The following is a 15,709-nucleotide window of genomic DNA, read 5'->3' as shown; positions in this document are numbered from 1 at the left end:
GTAGTCTGGGGTTTGTGGAGCCGGTCCAGTGGGTTAGAGTTAGTGGTCTGGGCTGTGGTGCTGGTCCAGTGGGTTAGAGTTAGTAGTCTGGGCTGTGTGGTGCTGGTCCAGTGGGTTAGAGTTAGTGGTCTGGGCTGTGGTGCTGGTCCAGTGGGTTAGAGTTAGTAGTCTGGGCTGTGTGGTGCTGATCCAGTGGGTTAGAGTTAGTAATCTGGGCTGTGGAGCTGGTTCAGTGATTTAGAGTTAGTAGTCTGGGCTGTGTGGTGCTGGTCCAGTGGGTTAGAGTTAGTAGTCTGGGCTGTGGTGCTGGTCCAGTGGGTTAGAGTTAGTGGTCTGGGCTGTGGTGCTGGTCCAGTGGGTTAGAGTTAGTGGTCTGGGCTGTGGTGCTGGTCCAGTGGGTTAGAGTTAGTAGTCTGGGGTTTGTGGAGCCGGTCCAGTGGGTTAGAGTTAGTAGTCTGGGCTGTGTGGTGCTGTTCCAGTGGGTTAGAGTTAGTGGTCTGGGCTGTGGTGCTGGTCCAGTGGGTTAGAGTTAGTAGTCTGGGGTTTGTGGAGCCGGTCCAGTGGGTTAGAGTTAGTAGTCTGGGGTTTGTGGAGCCGGTCCAGTGGGTTAGAGTTAGTAGTCTGGGGTTTGTGGAGCCGGTCCAGTGGGTTAGAGTTAGTAGTCTGGGGTTTGTGGAGCCGGTCCAGTGGGTTAGAGTTAGTGGTCTGGGCTGTGGTGCTGGTCCAGTGGGTTAGAGTTAGTAGTCTGGGGTTTGTGGAGCCGGTCCAGTGGGTTGGAGTTAGTAGTCTGGGGTTTGTGGAGCCGGTCCAGTGGGTTAGAGTTAGTAGTCTGGGGTTTGTGGAGCCGGTCCAGTGGGTTAGAGTTAGTGGTCTGGGCTGTGGTGCTGGTCCAGTGGGTTAGAGTTAGTAGTCTGGGGTTTGTGGAGCCGGTCCAGTGGGTTAGAGTTAGTGGTCTGGGCTGTGGTGCTGGTCCAGTGGGTTAGAGTTAGTAGTCTGGGTTTTGTGGAGCCGGTCCAGTGGGTTAGAGTTAGTGGTCTGGGCTGTGGTGCTGGTCCAGTGGGTTAGAGTTAGTAGTCTGGGGTTTGTGGAGCCGGTCCAGTGGGTTAGAGTTAGTAGTCTGGGGTTTGTGGAGCCGGTCCAGTGGGTTAGAGTTAGTAGTCTGGGGTTTGTGGAGCCGGTCCAGTGGGTTAGAGTTAGTGGTCTGGGCTGTGGTGCTGGTCCAGTGGGTTAGAGTTAGTAGTCTGGGGTTTGTGGAGCCGGTCCAGTGGGTTAGAGTTAGTAGTCTGGGGTTTGTGGAGCCGGTCCAGTGGGTTAGAGTTAGTAGTCTGGGGTTTGTGGAGCCGGTCCAGTGGGTTAGAGTTAGTGGTCTGGGCTGTGGTGCTGGTCCAGTGGGTTAAAGATAGTAGTCTGGGGTTTGTGGAGCCGGTCCAGTGGGTTAGTGCTATAAAGTGTAGTATGAATACTATATGTTTTCTCCCCTCCAGGCTGAGAATACCGTGGGCTGTGTGGAGCTGGTCCGGTGGACGGAGGTGAGCTGCAGGACCAGGATGTGTTCTTACCAGAGAGATGCTCTGAGACGGGTGGCCGAGCTGCACCAGAGGACCTTCTAACTTCACAAGAGGACCTTCCAGCTGTATCAGAGGACCTTCTAGCTGCACCAGAGGACCTTCTAGCTGCACCAGAGGACCTTCTAGCTGCACCAGAGGACCTTTCAGATAGAAAGAGGATCCACAATGTACTGTTTAGGGTACTGTTGAGATACACTGCACTGTTTAGAGTAGTGTTGAGTTATAATAATGTATGAGACATGTAGGAGGACTATATATAAATCACATTTTATTGGTCACATACACGTGTTTAGCAGATGTTACTGCGGATGTAGCGAACTGTTTGTAAATATGTCTTCCTTCACTGTGAGATAATATGTGTATATATTTGATAGGCCTTAATAGTACATATACCGTAATGTAGTGTATACTGTTTAATGGAAGTTCAGATTAAAAGAGGACAGAATGTTGCGGTAGATTAATTTCCTGTATTACCAAATGAGGAGAGTTACAAACCACACACCAGTCAGAGTTATACTTCAATTTCACCTTTAATAATACTTATTAAGCTTTTGCAATAGCATTTGACTTTCAACGATTCTCTAATGAAAAGTTGAGAGTGTCAACATAATGGCAACTGAGATCTTTTATAGGAAAGATCCACCCCTCTCAATTTACATGACAAACCACTCTTCACAAAGGGCTTTTTACTTTAGAAAGGAGTATCCCATAGCCAGATAGCATTAGCTATAAATTATTGTTCAGTTTGTTCTCTAAGACGAGGTTCTAATCTCGTTCCTGCTACTTCATAGTACAAAAACACCAACTCATCCTGTGGCATATATCAATTGTCAACTCTAGATACTCCCATCTCAAGAATCCCCCACTCCTGGACAAGCTCACTGAGGGGAGTGAGCCTCTAGGTCATATACTAGGTCAAGATAAGGGCAACATCAGAGGGGACATACAATGGTTCCAGACACTGCCATACTCCTCCCCCCAATGGGAAAAGGAGGGAGCGACTGGCGCACAGACATTGTGGAGACAATTGATTGGTTCCCCATTAATCACGCCATCCCTTCACATGATTTAAGAAGAAGAAGAAGACAATGTTCCATTCTGTCCTCCTCCCCTTCTGATATTCTGCATAGCACCAGATGGTTTAACAGATACATTCACATATGAAGACAAGCCTGATCTCTCCCCTCTCTGGGCCCCAAGTGACTGAGCCCTAGCTGAGAAGTGCAACTGCCAACCCTATTGTCCAAAGGGAAACATTCTAATGACAAGTATCTCTCATAAGCATATTATGTAAATAAAGCATCTTATTTATGTTACCCAACTAATTCTGATTCATCCACCACAATGTACTGACGTATCAGATATAAGCAAGCAAACTGGATTAGACCAGTTAGCCCATAATGAAAACATATGCACATAGTCAAGGTGGGAATTATGGGGGGCTCAGAGATGTTAGCTCCCCTAAATTCAGCAAATGTCAAACTTGGGGGAGTCTCTAAATAATGCTAATTCAATATTCTCCTATTTCTTTCAAATGTAGTGGTAAATATGAAAATAAAAGCTTCCAAATGACACAAACACCCCCTATTTCTGTGGCAGCACTATCCACTCAGTAGTATTGAATAATTTAAGCTTGACACCAATATCACTATACAACTAGTCTGCAGCTAGACACCAATATCTCTAGACAACTAGCCTACAGCTAGACACCAATATCTCTAGACAACAAGTCAACAGCTAGACACCAATATCTCTAGGCAACTAGCCCACAGCTAGACACCAATATCACTATACAACAAGCCAACAGCTAGACACCAATATCTCTAGACAACTAGCCCACAGCTAGACACCAATATCTCTAGACAACAAGCCAACAGCTAGACACCAATATCACTAGACGACTAGCCTACAGCTAGACACCAAAATCACTAGACAACTAGACACCAATATCACTAGACAACCAGCCTGCAGATAGAAACCAAAATCGCTAGACAACTAGCCTGCAGCTAGAAACCAAAATCACTAGCCAACTAGCCTACAGCTAGATGCCAATATCACTAGCCAACTAGCCTACAGCTAGACACCAATATCACTAGACAACTAGCCCACAACTAGACACCAATATCACTAGAGAACTAGCCCACAGCTAGACAACAATATCACTAGACATCTAGCCGACAGCTAGACACCAATATCACTAGACAACTAGCCTACAGCTTGACACCAATATCACTAGACAACTAGCCGGCAGCTTGACACCAATATCACTAGACACCAATATCACTAGACAACTAGCCTAAAGATAGACACCAACATCACGAGACACCAATATCACGAGACAACTAGCCTACAGCTAGACACCAATATCACTAGACAACTAGCATACAGATAGACACCAACATCACTACACAACTAGCAGACAGCTAGACACCAATATCACTAGACAACTAGACACCAGTATCACTAGACAACTCGCCTGCAGCTAGACACCAATATCACTAGACACCAAAATCGCTAGACAACTAGACACCAATATCACAAGACAACTAGCCCACAGCTAGACACCAATATCACTAGTCAACTAGCCCACAGCTAGATACCGATATCACTAGACAACTAGTCGACAGCTAGACACCAACATCACAAGACAACTAGTCTACAGCTAGACACCAATATCACTAGAAACCAAGATCACTAGACAACCAGCCTACAGCTAGACACCAAAATCACCTGGCAACTAGCCAACAGCGAGACACCAATATCACTAGACAACTAGTCTACAGCTAGACACCAATATCACTAGAAACCAAGATCACTAGACAACCAGCCTACAGCTAGACACCAAAATCACCTGGCAACTAGCCAACAGCGAGACACCAATATCACTAGACAACTAGCATACAGCTAAACATCAACATCACTAGACAACTAGCCTACAGTTAGAAACCAATATCACTAGACAACTACCCACAGCTAGACACCAATATCACTAGACAACTAGCCCACAGCTAGACACCAATATCACTAGCCTACAGCTAGACAGCAATATAACTAGACAGCTAGACACCAATATCACTAGACACCAATATCACTAGACACCGATTTCACTAGACACCAATATCACTAGACAGCTAGTCTACAGAAGGGTAGTCCTAGTGGAGGGTAGACTACCAGCAGTACTGTAGTCCTAGTGAAGTGGAGACTACCAGCAGTACTGTTGTCCTAGTGAAGGGTAGACTACCAGCAGTACTGTAGTTGAAATGGAGGGTAGACTACCAGCAGTACTGTAGTGGAGGGTAGACTACCAGCAGTACTGTAGTCCTAGTGCAGGGTAGACTACCAGCAGTACTGTAGTGGAGGGTAGACTACCAGCAGTACTGTAGTCCTAGTGGAGGGTAGACTACCAGCAGTACTGTAGTCCTAGTGGAGGGTAGACTACCAGCAGTACTGTAGTCCTAGTGAAGGGTAGACCACCAGCAGTACTGTAGTCCTAGTGGAGGGTAGACTACCAGCAGTGGTGTAGTCCTAGTGGAGGGTAGACTACCAGCAGTACTGTAGTCCTAGTGGAGGGTAGACTACCAGCAGTATTGTAGTCCTAGTGGAGGGTAGACTACCAGCAGTACTGTAGTCCTAGTGAAGGGTAGACTACCAGCAGGACTGTAGTCCTAGTGGAGGGTAGACTACCAGCAGTGCTGTAGTGGAGGGTAGACTACCAGCAGTACTGTAGTGGAGGGTAGACTACCAGCAGTACTGTAGTCCTAGTGGAGGGTAGACTACCAGCAGTACTGTAGTCCTAGTGGAGGGTAGACTACCAGCAGTACTGTAGTCCTAGTGGAGGGTAGACCACCAGCAGCACTGTAGTGGAGGGTAGACTACCAGTAGTACTGTAGTCCTAATGGAGGGTAGACTACCAGCAGTACTGTAGTCCTATTGGAGGGTAGACTACCAGCAGTACTGTAGTCCTAGTGGAGGGTAGACTACCAGCAGTACTGTAGTCCTAGTGGAGGGTAGACTACCAGCAGTACTGTAGTGGAGGGTAGACTACCAGCAGTACTGTAGTCCTAGTGGAGGGTAGACTACCAGCAGTGGTGTAGTCCTAGTGGAGGGTAGACTACCAGCAGTACTGTAGTCCTAGTGGAGGCTAGACTACCAGCAGTACTGTAGTCCTAGTGGAGGGTAGACCACCAGCAGTACTGTAGTCCTAGTGGAGGGTAGACTACCAGCAGTACTGTAGTCCTAGTGGAGGGTAGACCACCAGCGGTACTGTAGTCCTAGTGGAGGGTAGACTACCAGCAGTGGTGTAGTCCTAGTGGAGGGTAGACTACCAGCAGTACTGTAGTCCTAGTGGAGGCTAGACTACCAGCAGTACTGTAGTCCTAGTGGAGGGTAGACTACCAGCAGTACCCTAGTCCTAGTGGAGGGTAGACTACCAGCAGTGCTGTAGTGGAGGGTAGACTACCAGCAGTACTGTAGTCCTAGTGGAGGGTAGACTACCAGCAGTACTGTAGTCCTAGTGGAGGGTAGACTACCAGCAGTACTGTAGTGGAGGGTAGACTACCAGCAGTACTGTAGTGGAGGGTAGACTACCAGCAGTACTGTAGTCCTAGTGGAGGGTAGACTACCAGCAGTACTGTAGTCCTAGTGGAGGGTAGACTACCAGCAGTACTGTAGTCCTAGTGGAGGGTAGACTACCAGCAGTACTGTAGTCCTAGTGGAGGGTAGACTACCAGCAGTACTGTAGTCCTAGTGGAGGGTAGACTACCAGCAGTGGTGTAGGCAGGGTTGGGGAGTAATAGATTACATATAAGGGATTACATAAAACGGTAACTGTAATCAGTTACGTTACCAGCTAAAATATTGTAATCAGATGACCAATACTTTTGAAAAACTAGGTGACTACTTTGAGGATTACTTTTAAATTCAGATAGGATGTTTGCGAGAAAAATCTTTGACATTTCTGTTTTCTCAATGACATTCAAATCAGGATTGAGAAAAGGTGCCATGTTCAAGTTTGTTCCACCTGAGTGACACTGACCACTATGGTGACACACCAAATGTGCTTGATGGCTCGTGGGAAAAGAGCAGGAATTGGCTTTTGTAGGTTACAGTCCAATCTATTTCTTTCAATGGTGCGACTGCAGTCGGCATCCAAAGATTATCCAACCAGTAGTGGTGTAGTCTACGGTGATATGGATATCACTTATTATTGATATCTACATAGCGCATTGATGTGAATCACACTGCTGCTCTCTCATATAGCTATATGTGCCTTACGGATTGTGGTTGTTGTGGATGGCTGAACACAAATCTAAATGTGAATTTGAATCCAATAATAATAGGCTGGGATCCATACTAAACCACTGTTATTCCATAGACTGGGATCTGCAGCTGTTATTCTATAGGCTGGGATCCACACTATGCAGCTGTTATTCTATAGGCTGGGATCCATAGGCTGGGATCCACACTATGCAGCTGGGATCCACACTAAACCACTGTTATTCCATAGACTGGGATCTGCAGCTGTTATTCTATAGGCTGGGATCCACACTATGCAGCTGTTATTCTATAGGCTGGGATCCACACTATGCAGCTGTTATTCTGCAGCCTATAGAATAACAGTGTGGATCCCAGCCTATAGAATGACAGTGTGGATCCCAGCCTATAGAATAACAGCTGCATAGTGTGGATCCCAGCCTATAGAATAACAGCTGTATAGTGTGGATTCCAGCCTATAGAATAACAGCTGCATAGTGTGGATTCCAGCCTATAGAATAACAGCTGTATAGTGTGGATCCCAGCCTATGGAATAACAGCTGCATAGTGTGGATCCCAGCCTATGGAATAACAGCTGCATAGTGTGGATCCTTGCCTATAGAATAACAGCTGTATAGTGTGGATTCCAGCCTATAGAATAACAGCTGCATAGTGTGGATCCCAGCCTATAGAATAACAGCTGCATAGTGTGGATCCCAGCCTACAGAATAACAGCTGCAGATCCCAGTCTATGGAATAACAGCTGCATAGTGTGGATCCCAGCCTATAGAATAACAGCTGTATAGTGTGGATTCCAGCCTACAGAATAACAGCTGCATAGTGAGGATCCCAGCCTATGGAATAACAGCTGCATAGTGTGGATCCCAGCCTATAGAATAACAGCTGCATAGTGTGGATCCCAGCCTATGGAATAACAGCTGCATAGTGTGGATCCCACTCATACACTTTTGATATTCTTGCCCCTTTAAGTATATCAAAAGTGTGTGAGTTTGAGTGTCCTTTAGGCCTATGGGTTTTTATTTTTATCAGCATGAATTAGATTGAGCAATAAAACTCCCACTTTTATTCCATAGGCTGGGATCCACACTATGCAGCTGTTATTCTATAGGCTGTAGTTTATACATCAATTTTTCGACTTAAATGATATAAACAGTACCAGTCAAAAGTTTGGACACACCTACTCATTCAAGGGTTTTTCTTAATTTGGACTATTTTATACATTAAAATATTTTGGGGATTCTTCAAAGTAGCCATCCTTTGCCTTGATGACAGCTTTGCACACTCTTGGTAAAGCATGCCATTCCATGAGCCCAATCAGTCCTCCATGACAATAAAATCATAAACAACAGTAGGGCTGGCTAATACGTCCTTAGTTTTGGGGTCATGCTCAGGTCAAACAATTTGGCTAATCTATACTTCCATATTTCCAAGTCCTATTCTTGAAGATCAAGGAGTATAACATTTATTGGAATGAGTGGAATTCTGATAGACTTTGGTTTTTAATGTAAAGATATAATTTAATCATGTTATTATATGTAGTAGAAAGCGATGGGTTAGAAGACGCCGACATAACCAAACCATAAAGTACCATTTAACATCCATATATGGCCAGCTATGTAATCCTTAACATTAATTTATCCTGCAATATATGTCGTTCAATTGGTAACATACATGTCTTCTTCTAACGCCGCTTATGGGGAAAGTAATCTAAAAGTAACTGAATGTAATCAGATTGCGTTACTGAGTTGGGGTAATCCAAAGGTTACGTTACTGATTAACATTTTGGACTGGTAACTAGTAACTGATTACATGTATAAAGTAACCTAGCCAACCCTGAGTGTAGGCATAGTGGAGGGTCAACTCAACTAAATGCAGTTGGCCCAATTTTTTCAGAAAAATTAATTGAAAGTAGATTGAAAGTAAAGGGATTGTTCCTTTTCTTTACCTCTACATCACTGGCTACCGGTAGACCTGTAGGAAGTTCATGTTATAAAACACATTGTAGTCTAGTCTAGTAGGTTGACTGTGTGTTAGGTTGACCACATGTTATAAAACACATTGTAGTCTAGTCTAGTAGGTTGACTGTGTGTTAGGTTGACCACATGTTATAAAACACATTGTAGTCTAGTCTAGTAGGTTGACTGTGTGTTAGGTTGACCATCACGTTTGTAACGGGACAGTTTCAGCTCCATTTCAGATGTCCCACTTTTCAGGCTACAAAAAGGTCAATTTGTCAGCAAGACGCATAAATTAATGTAGGCCAATCAATGGCAATCGCTGATCAGGCATTTTTGGGGTTGTTTTGTAACACGCCCATTTCCATTCATCAAATGGCACAAGTATACGACCTCCCGAGTGGCGCAGCGGTCTACAGACCGTGGTTGGTACCCAGGCTGTGTCACAACCGGCTGGGAGTCCAATAGGGCGGCTCACAATTGGCCCAGCGTTGTCCTGGTTAGGGGAGGGTTTGGACGGGGGGGTAGGCCATCATTGTAAATAAGAATTTGTTCTTTAACTAACTTGCCTAGTTAAATAAAGGTTAAGTAAAAATACATGCTGGATCTCATTCAAGATGACTCAACAGTATTCACCTCGACTACGACAGTAAAATAACCAACAGCCTTAACATAGAGCTTCAGTCAGTTTTAGAATGGGTAACTAGAAATAGACTGATGCTAAATATAAAAAAATTCACTAAAAGCATAATTTTTGGGACAAATCACCTGCTCAACACTAAAGGGGGTTTCGCCCAGGGAGCCTTTCAAGCTAGAACTACCACTGCCTACAGGCCCTAGTTTGGCCACACCTGTTCTACGGTGCCCACGACAATTCCACGGCATTGAACAGATTTCAGTTGTTTATTGGTAATACAAAGGTTGCTATACAGGTAAAGAATGAGTGTAGTTGTGTATGTCTGGTTGATGTTAAAGTTTATATCCAAGGAAAGGGGGATGTCGTGGATTGATGTGATGTACTGACGTATAACGTCACAACGCCTGTAAAGGAATGTGGAGCTTATTACACGGACAGTGATGGAATAAAGACAAGTTGACATTTACCTCCGAGTCTGGATGATTCCATCTACACCTGCATTGCTTGCTGTTTGGGGTTTTAGGCTGGGTTTCTGTACAGCACTTTGAGATATCAGCTGATGTACGAAGGGCTATATAAATACATTTGATTTGATTTTGATTTGATTCAATTCAATATAATATCCTAACTTAGCACAACTTGAAGTTTACCTCCGAGTCTGGTTGATTCAATTCAATATAATATCCTAATTTAGCACAAGTTAAAATGGCAGTCAGATTAGAGATGCCATACTGGAGATGAGGACAATCAGATTAGAGATGCCATACTGGAGATAAAAACAATCAGATTAGAGATGCCATACTGGAGATAAGGGCAATCAGATTAGAGATGCCATACTGGAGATGAGGACAATCAGATTAGAGATGCCATACTGGAGATAAAAACAATCAGATTAGAGATGCCATACTGGAGATAAAAACAATCAGATTAGAGATGCCATACTGGAGATAAGGACAATCAGATTAGAGATGCCATACTAGAGATTTTTTATTTTATCCGTTATTTTACCAGGTAACAACCTGGGGTGTAGTTACAGGGGAGAGGAGGGGGATGAATGAGCCAAATGTAAACTGGGGATTATTAGGTGACCATGATGGTTTGAGGGTCAGATTGGGAATTTAGCCAGGACACCAAGGTTAACACCCCTACTCTTACAATAAGTGCCATGGGATCTTTAATGACCTCAGAGAGTCAGGACACCTGTTTAACACCCCCAATCGCTGCCCTGGGGCATTAGGATACTTTTTTAGACCAGTGGAAAGAGTGCCTCCTACTGGCCCTCCAACACCACTTCCAGCAGCATCTGGTCTCCCATCCAAGGACTGACCAGGACCAACCCTGCTTAGCTTCAGAAGCAAGCCAGCAGTGGTATGCAGGGTGATATATATCCCTCTAGCTTTGCCGCACAATGTGAAAGAACTGAAGTGCAAATGGCCACCATGCAGTGAGTACAGATACTGAGGATAATGAGACCTCCTGTTTTCAAAAAAGAGGGGAAACATTACAAAAAGGGGAAGAGACAGAATGGAGAAGGACAAATAAGAGGTGTGCTATTGTTGTGGACATGCAGACCATTTTGCAAAAAGACCCTGCTTGTCCAGCACATGGGAAGACCTGCAAGGAATGTAATGGGACCATTTTGCAAAACTCTACAAGACTAAAGGTTCAGCCATGGGGGGGCCTAGGAGAGCTAAAGACTAAAGGTTCAGCCATGGGTGGGCCTAGGAGAGATAAAGACGAAAGGTTCAGACATGGGTGGGCCAAGGAGAGATAAAGACTAAAGGTTCAGCCATGGGTGGGCCGAGGAGAGATAAAGACTAAAGGTTCAGCCATGGGGGGGCCTAGGAGAGCTAAAGACTAAAGGTTCAGCCATGGGTGGGCCTAGGAGAGATAAAGACTAAAGGTTCAGCCATGGGTGGGCCTAGGAGAGATAAAGACTAAAGGTTCAGCCATGGGTGGGCCTAGGAGAGATAAAGACTGAAGGTTCAGCCATGGGGGGGCCTAGGAGAGATAAAGACTAAAGGTTCAGCCATGGGTGGGCCTAGGAGAGATAAAGACTAAAGGTTCAGCCATGGGTGGGCCTAGGAGAGATAAAGACTGAAGATTCAGCCATGGGGGGGCCTAGGAGAGATAAAGACTAAAGGTTCAGCCATGGGGGGGCCTAGGAGAGATAAAGACTAAAGGTTACTCGAAACAGACTGTGACATATGTTTGATTCAGAGGAACAAAGCCGAGACTATGCATTTGTGGTAAATGAGAACTGTAACTCAGGATCACATTCTCAGTGGGAGGGGTCAAATTATTAATGTTCATTGATTTTGGGGCAAAATAGTACACTGAACAAATGTATAAACATAACACGTAACAATTTTAAAGATTTGACTGAGTTACTGTACACAAGGAAAATAAATGAATTAGGCCCTAATCTATGAATTTGCAGACTTGGCTGGGGTTCAGCCATGGGTGGGCCTAGGAGAGCATAAACCGGCGCCCAGCCAATCAGAATGAGTTTTCCCCCACGAAAGGGCTATATTACAGACAGTAATAGTCTTCAGCACCCCCTCTCCCTTCAGACGATCCCGCAGGTGAAGAAGCCGGATGTGGCGGTCTTGGAGTGGCGTGGTTACACATGGTCTACGGTTGTGAGGCCGGTTGGGCATACTGCCAAATTCTCTAAATCAAAGTTGGAGGCGACTTATGGTAGAGAAATTAACATTAACTTCTCTGGCAACAGCTCTGGTGGACATTCCTGCAGTCAGCATGCCAATTTCACGGTCCCTTAAAACTTGAGACATCTGTGGCATTGTGTTGTGTGACAAAACTGCACATTTTAGAATGGCCTTTTATTGTCCCCGGCACAAAGTACACCTGTATAATGATCATGCTGTTTAATCAGCTTCTTGATATGCCACACCTGTCAGGTAGATGGATTATATTGGCAAAGGAGAAATGCTCACTAACAGGGATTTTAAACAAATTTGAGAGAAATAGGCTATTTGTGCATTTGGAACATTTCTGGGATATTTTATTTCAGCTCATGGAACATGGGAACAACACTTTACATGTTGCGTTTATATTTTTGTTCAGTATAGATGATAGCACATGGGAAATGGTGAAAGCCAAGGAAATCAGGTGGCGTTCATCACTGTCTGTGAAGCTACATGCACACTCGTCAAGCGAGCCATTACCAGTCAAACTGGTTTTCACATGCCAAATAAAGATAGCACAGCACACAAGCTGAGTTCATTCTGGATGCGGATAACCGGTGCTGATAAACAAGAATCCTTTTGTGTACCCACTGTGGGCGGATAAGGGTGTGGAGGGTGTGCGAGATATGTACTGTACAGTTGAAGTCGGAAGTTTACATACACCTTAGCCAAATACATTTAAACTCAGTTTTTCACAATTCCTGACATTTAATCCCAGGAGAAATACCCTGTTTTAGGTCAGTTAGGATCACCACTTTATTTTAAGAATGTGAAATGTCAGAATAATAGTAGAGAGAATGATTTATTTCAGCTTTTATTTCTTTCATCACATTCCCAGTGGGTCAGAAGTTTACATGCACTCAATTAGTATTTGGTAGCATTAACTTTAAATTGTTTAACTTGGGTCAAATGTTTCAGGTAGCCTTCCACAAGCGTCCCACAATAAGTTGGATGAATTTTGGCCCATTCCTCCTGACAGAGCTGGTGTAACTGAGTCAGGTTTGTAGGCCTCCTTGCCAGCAGACGCTTTTTCAGTTCTGTCCACACATTTTCTATAGGATTGAGGTCAGGGCTTTGTGATGGCCACTCCAATACCTTGACTTTGTTGTCCTTAAGCCATTTTGCCACAACTTTGGAAGTATATGCTTGGCGTCATTGTCCATTTGGAAGACCCATTTGCGACCAAGCTTTAACTTCCTGACTGATGTCTTGAGATGTTGCTTCAATATATCCAAATAATTTTCCTACCTCATGATGCCATCTATTTTGTGAAGTGCACCAGTCCCTCCTGCAGCAAAGCACCCCCACAATATGATGCTGCCTTGCCCGTGCTTCACGGTTGGGATGGTGTTCTTCGGCTTGCAAGCCTCCCCATTTTTCTTCCAAACATAACGATGGTCACTTTGGCCAAACAGTTCTATTTTTGTTTCATCAGACCAGAGGACATTGCTCCAAAAAGTACGATCTTTGTCCCCTTGTGCAGTTGCAAACCATAGTCTGGCTTTTTTATGGCGGTTTTGGAGCAGTGGCTTCTTCCTTGCTGAGTGGCCTTTCAGGTTATGTCGATATAGAACTTGTTTTACTGTGGATATAGATACTTTTGTACCTGTTTCCTCCAGCATATTCACAAGGTCCTTTCTTGTTGTTCTGGGATTGATTTGCACTTTCGCACCAAAGTACGTTCATCTCTAGGAGACAGAACCTGTCTTCTTCCTGAGCGGTTTGACGGCTGCGTGGTCCCATGGTGTTTATACTTGTGTACTATTGTTTGTACAGATGAACAGATAAAGACCTCCTCCATTCCTGTTATTACTGAAAGAGATCATGATACCTCACATCTCAAAATAGGGCTACTTAATGTTAGATCCCTTACTTCAAAGGCAATTATAGTCAATGAACTAATCACTGATCATAATCTTGATGTAATTGGCCTGACTGAAACATGGCTTAAGCCTGATGAATTTACTGTTTTAAATGAGGCCTCACCTCCTGGCTACACTAGTGACCATATCCCCCGTGCATCCCGCAAAGGCGGAGGTGTTGCTAACATTTACGATAGCAAATTTCAATTTACCCAAAAAAAATGACATTTTCGTCTTTTGAGCTTCTAGTCATGAAATCTATGCAGCCTACTCAATCACTTTTTATAGCTACTGTTTACAGGCCTCCTGGGCCATATACAGCGTTTCTCACTGAGTTCCCTGAATTCCTATCGGACCTTGTAGTCATAGCAGATAATATTCTAATCTTTGGTGACTTTAATATTCACATGGAAAAGTCCACAGACCCACTCCAAAAGGCTTTCGGAGCCATCATCGACTCAGTGGGTTTTGTCCAACATGTCTCTGGACCCACTCACTGTCACAGTCATACGCTGGACCTAGTTTTGTCCCATGGAATAAATGTGGTGGATCTTAATGTTAATTCCTCATAATCCTGGACTATCGGACCACCATTTTATTACGTTTGCAATTGCAACAAATAATCTGCTTAGACCCCAACCAAGGAACATCAAAAGTCGTGTTATAAATTCACAGACAACACAAAGATTCCTTGATGCCCTTCCAGACTCCCTCTGCCTACCCAAGGACGCCAGAGGACAAAAATCAGTTAACCACCTAACTGAGGATCTCAATTTAACCTTGCGCAATACCCTAGATGCAGTTGCACCCCTAAAAACTAAAAAAATGTCTCATAAGAAACTAGCTCCCTGGTACATAGAATCTACAAGTCTATGCTAGGTAAAGCTCCGCCTTATCTCAGCTCACTGGTCACGATGGCAACACCCATCCGTAGCACGCGCTCCAGCAGGTGTATCTCACTGATCATCCCTAAAGCCAACACCTCATTTGGCCGCCTTTCGTTCCAGTACTCTGCTGCCTGTGACTGGAACGAATTGCAAAAATCGCTGAAGTTGGAGACTTTTATCTCCCTCACCAACTTCAAACATCAGCTATCTGAGCAGCTAACCGATCGCTGCAGCTGTACATAGTCTATTGGTAAATAGCCCACCCTTTTCACCTACCTCATCCCCGTACTGTTTCTATTTATTTACTTTTCTGCTCTTCTGCACACCAATATCTCTACCTGTACATGACCATCTGATCTTTTATCACTCCAGTGTTAATCTGCAAAATTGTAATTATTTGCCTACCTCCTCATGCCTTTTGCACACATTGTATATAGACCCCCCCTTCGTTTTCTACTGTGTTATTGACTTGTTAATTGTTTACTCCATGTGTAACTCTTTGTTGTATGCTCACACTGCTATGCTTTATCTTGGCCAGGTCGCAGTTGCAAATGAGAACTTGTTCTCAACTAGCCTACCTGGTTAAATAAAGGTGAAATAAAATAAAATAAAATAAAAAACACAGAAAATACCCGAGCTCTGAAGCAAGCTTCCAGAAAATTGGAACGGAAATGGCGCCACATCAAACTGGAAGTCTTCCGACTAGCTTGGAAGGACGGTACCGTGCAGTACCGTAGAGCCCTTACTGCTGCTCGATCATCCTATTTTTCTAACTTAATTGAGGAAAATAAGAACAATCCGAAATTCCTTTTTAATAC

General features: G+C 44.3%; 1 protein-coding gene across 1 annotated transcript in view; it reads left to right on the top strand.

Annotated features, from left to right (window-relative positions):
- Positions 1–3,321, top strand: part of trpm2 (transient receptor potential cation channel, subfamily M, member 2) — a 101,963-nt gene extending 98,642 nt beyond the window's left edge. Inside the window, exon 33 of the mRNA XM_031806118.1 lies at positions 1,485–3,321. Within this exon, the coding sequence (XP_031661978.1) occupies positions 1,485–1,610 (126 nt within the window). The 3' untranslated portion in view covers positions 1,611–3,321. The remainder of the gene's footprint in view (positions 1–1,484) is intronic.
- The last annotated feature ends 12,388 nt before the right edge of the window (positions 3,322–15,709 follow it).

This window comes from Oncorhynchus kisutch, linkage group LG26, assembly GCF_002021735.2.
Source record: "Oncorhynchus kisutch isolate 150728-3 linkage group LG26, Okis_V2, whole genome shotgun sequence".
NCBI classification, from domain to species: domain Eukaryota; kingdom Metazoa; phylum Chordata; class Actinopteri; order Salmoniformes; family Salmonidae; genus Oncorhynchus; species Oncorhynchus kisutch.
Note: the sequence above shows the minus strand (reverse complement) of the source record. Positions and strands in the feature narration are given on the sequence as shown.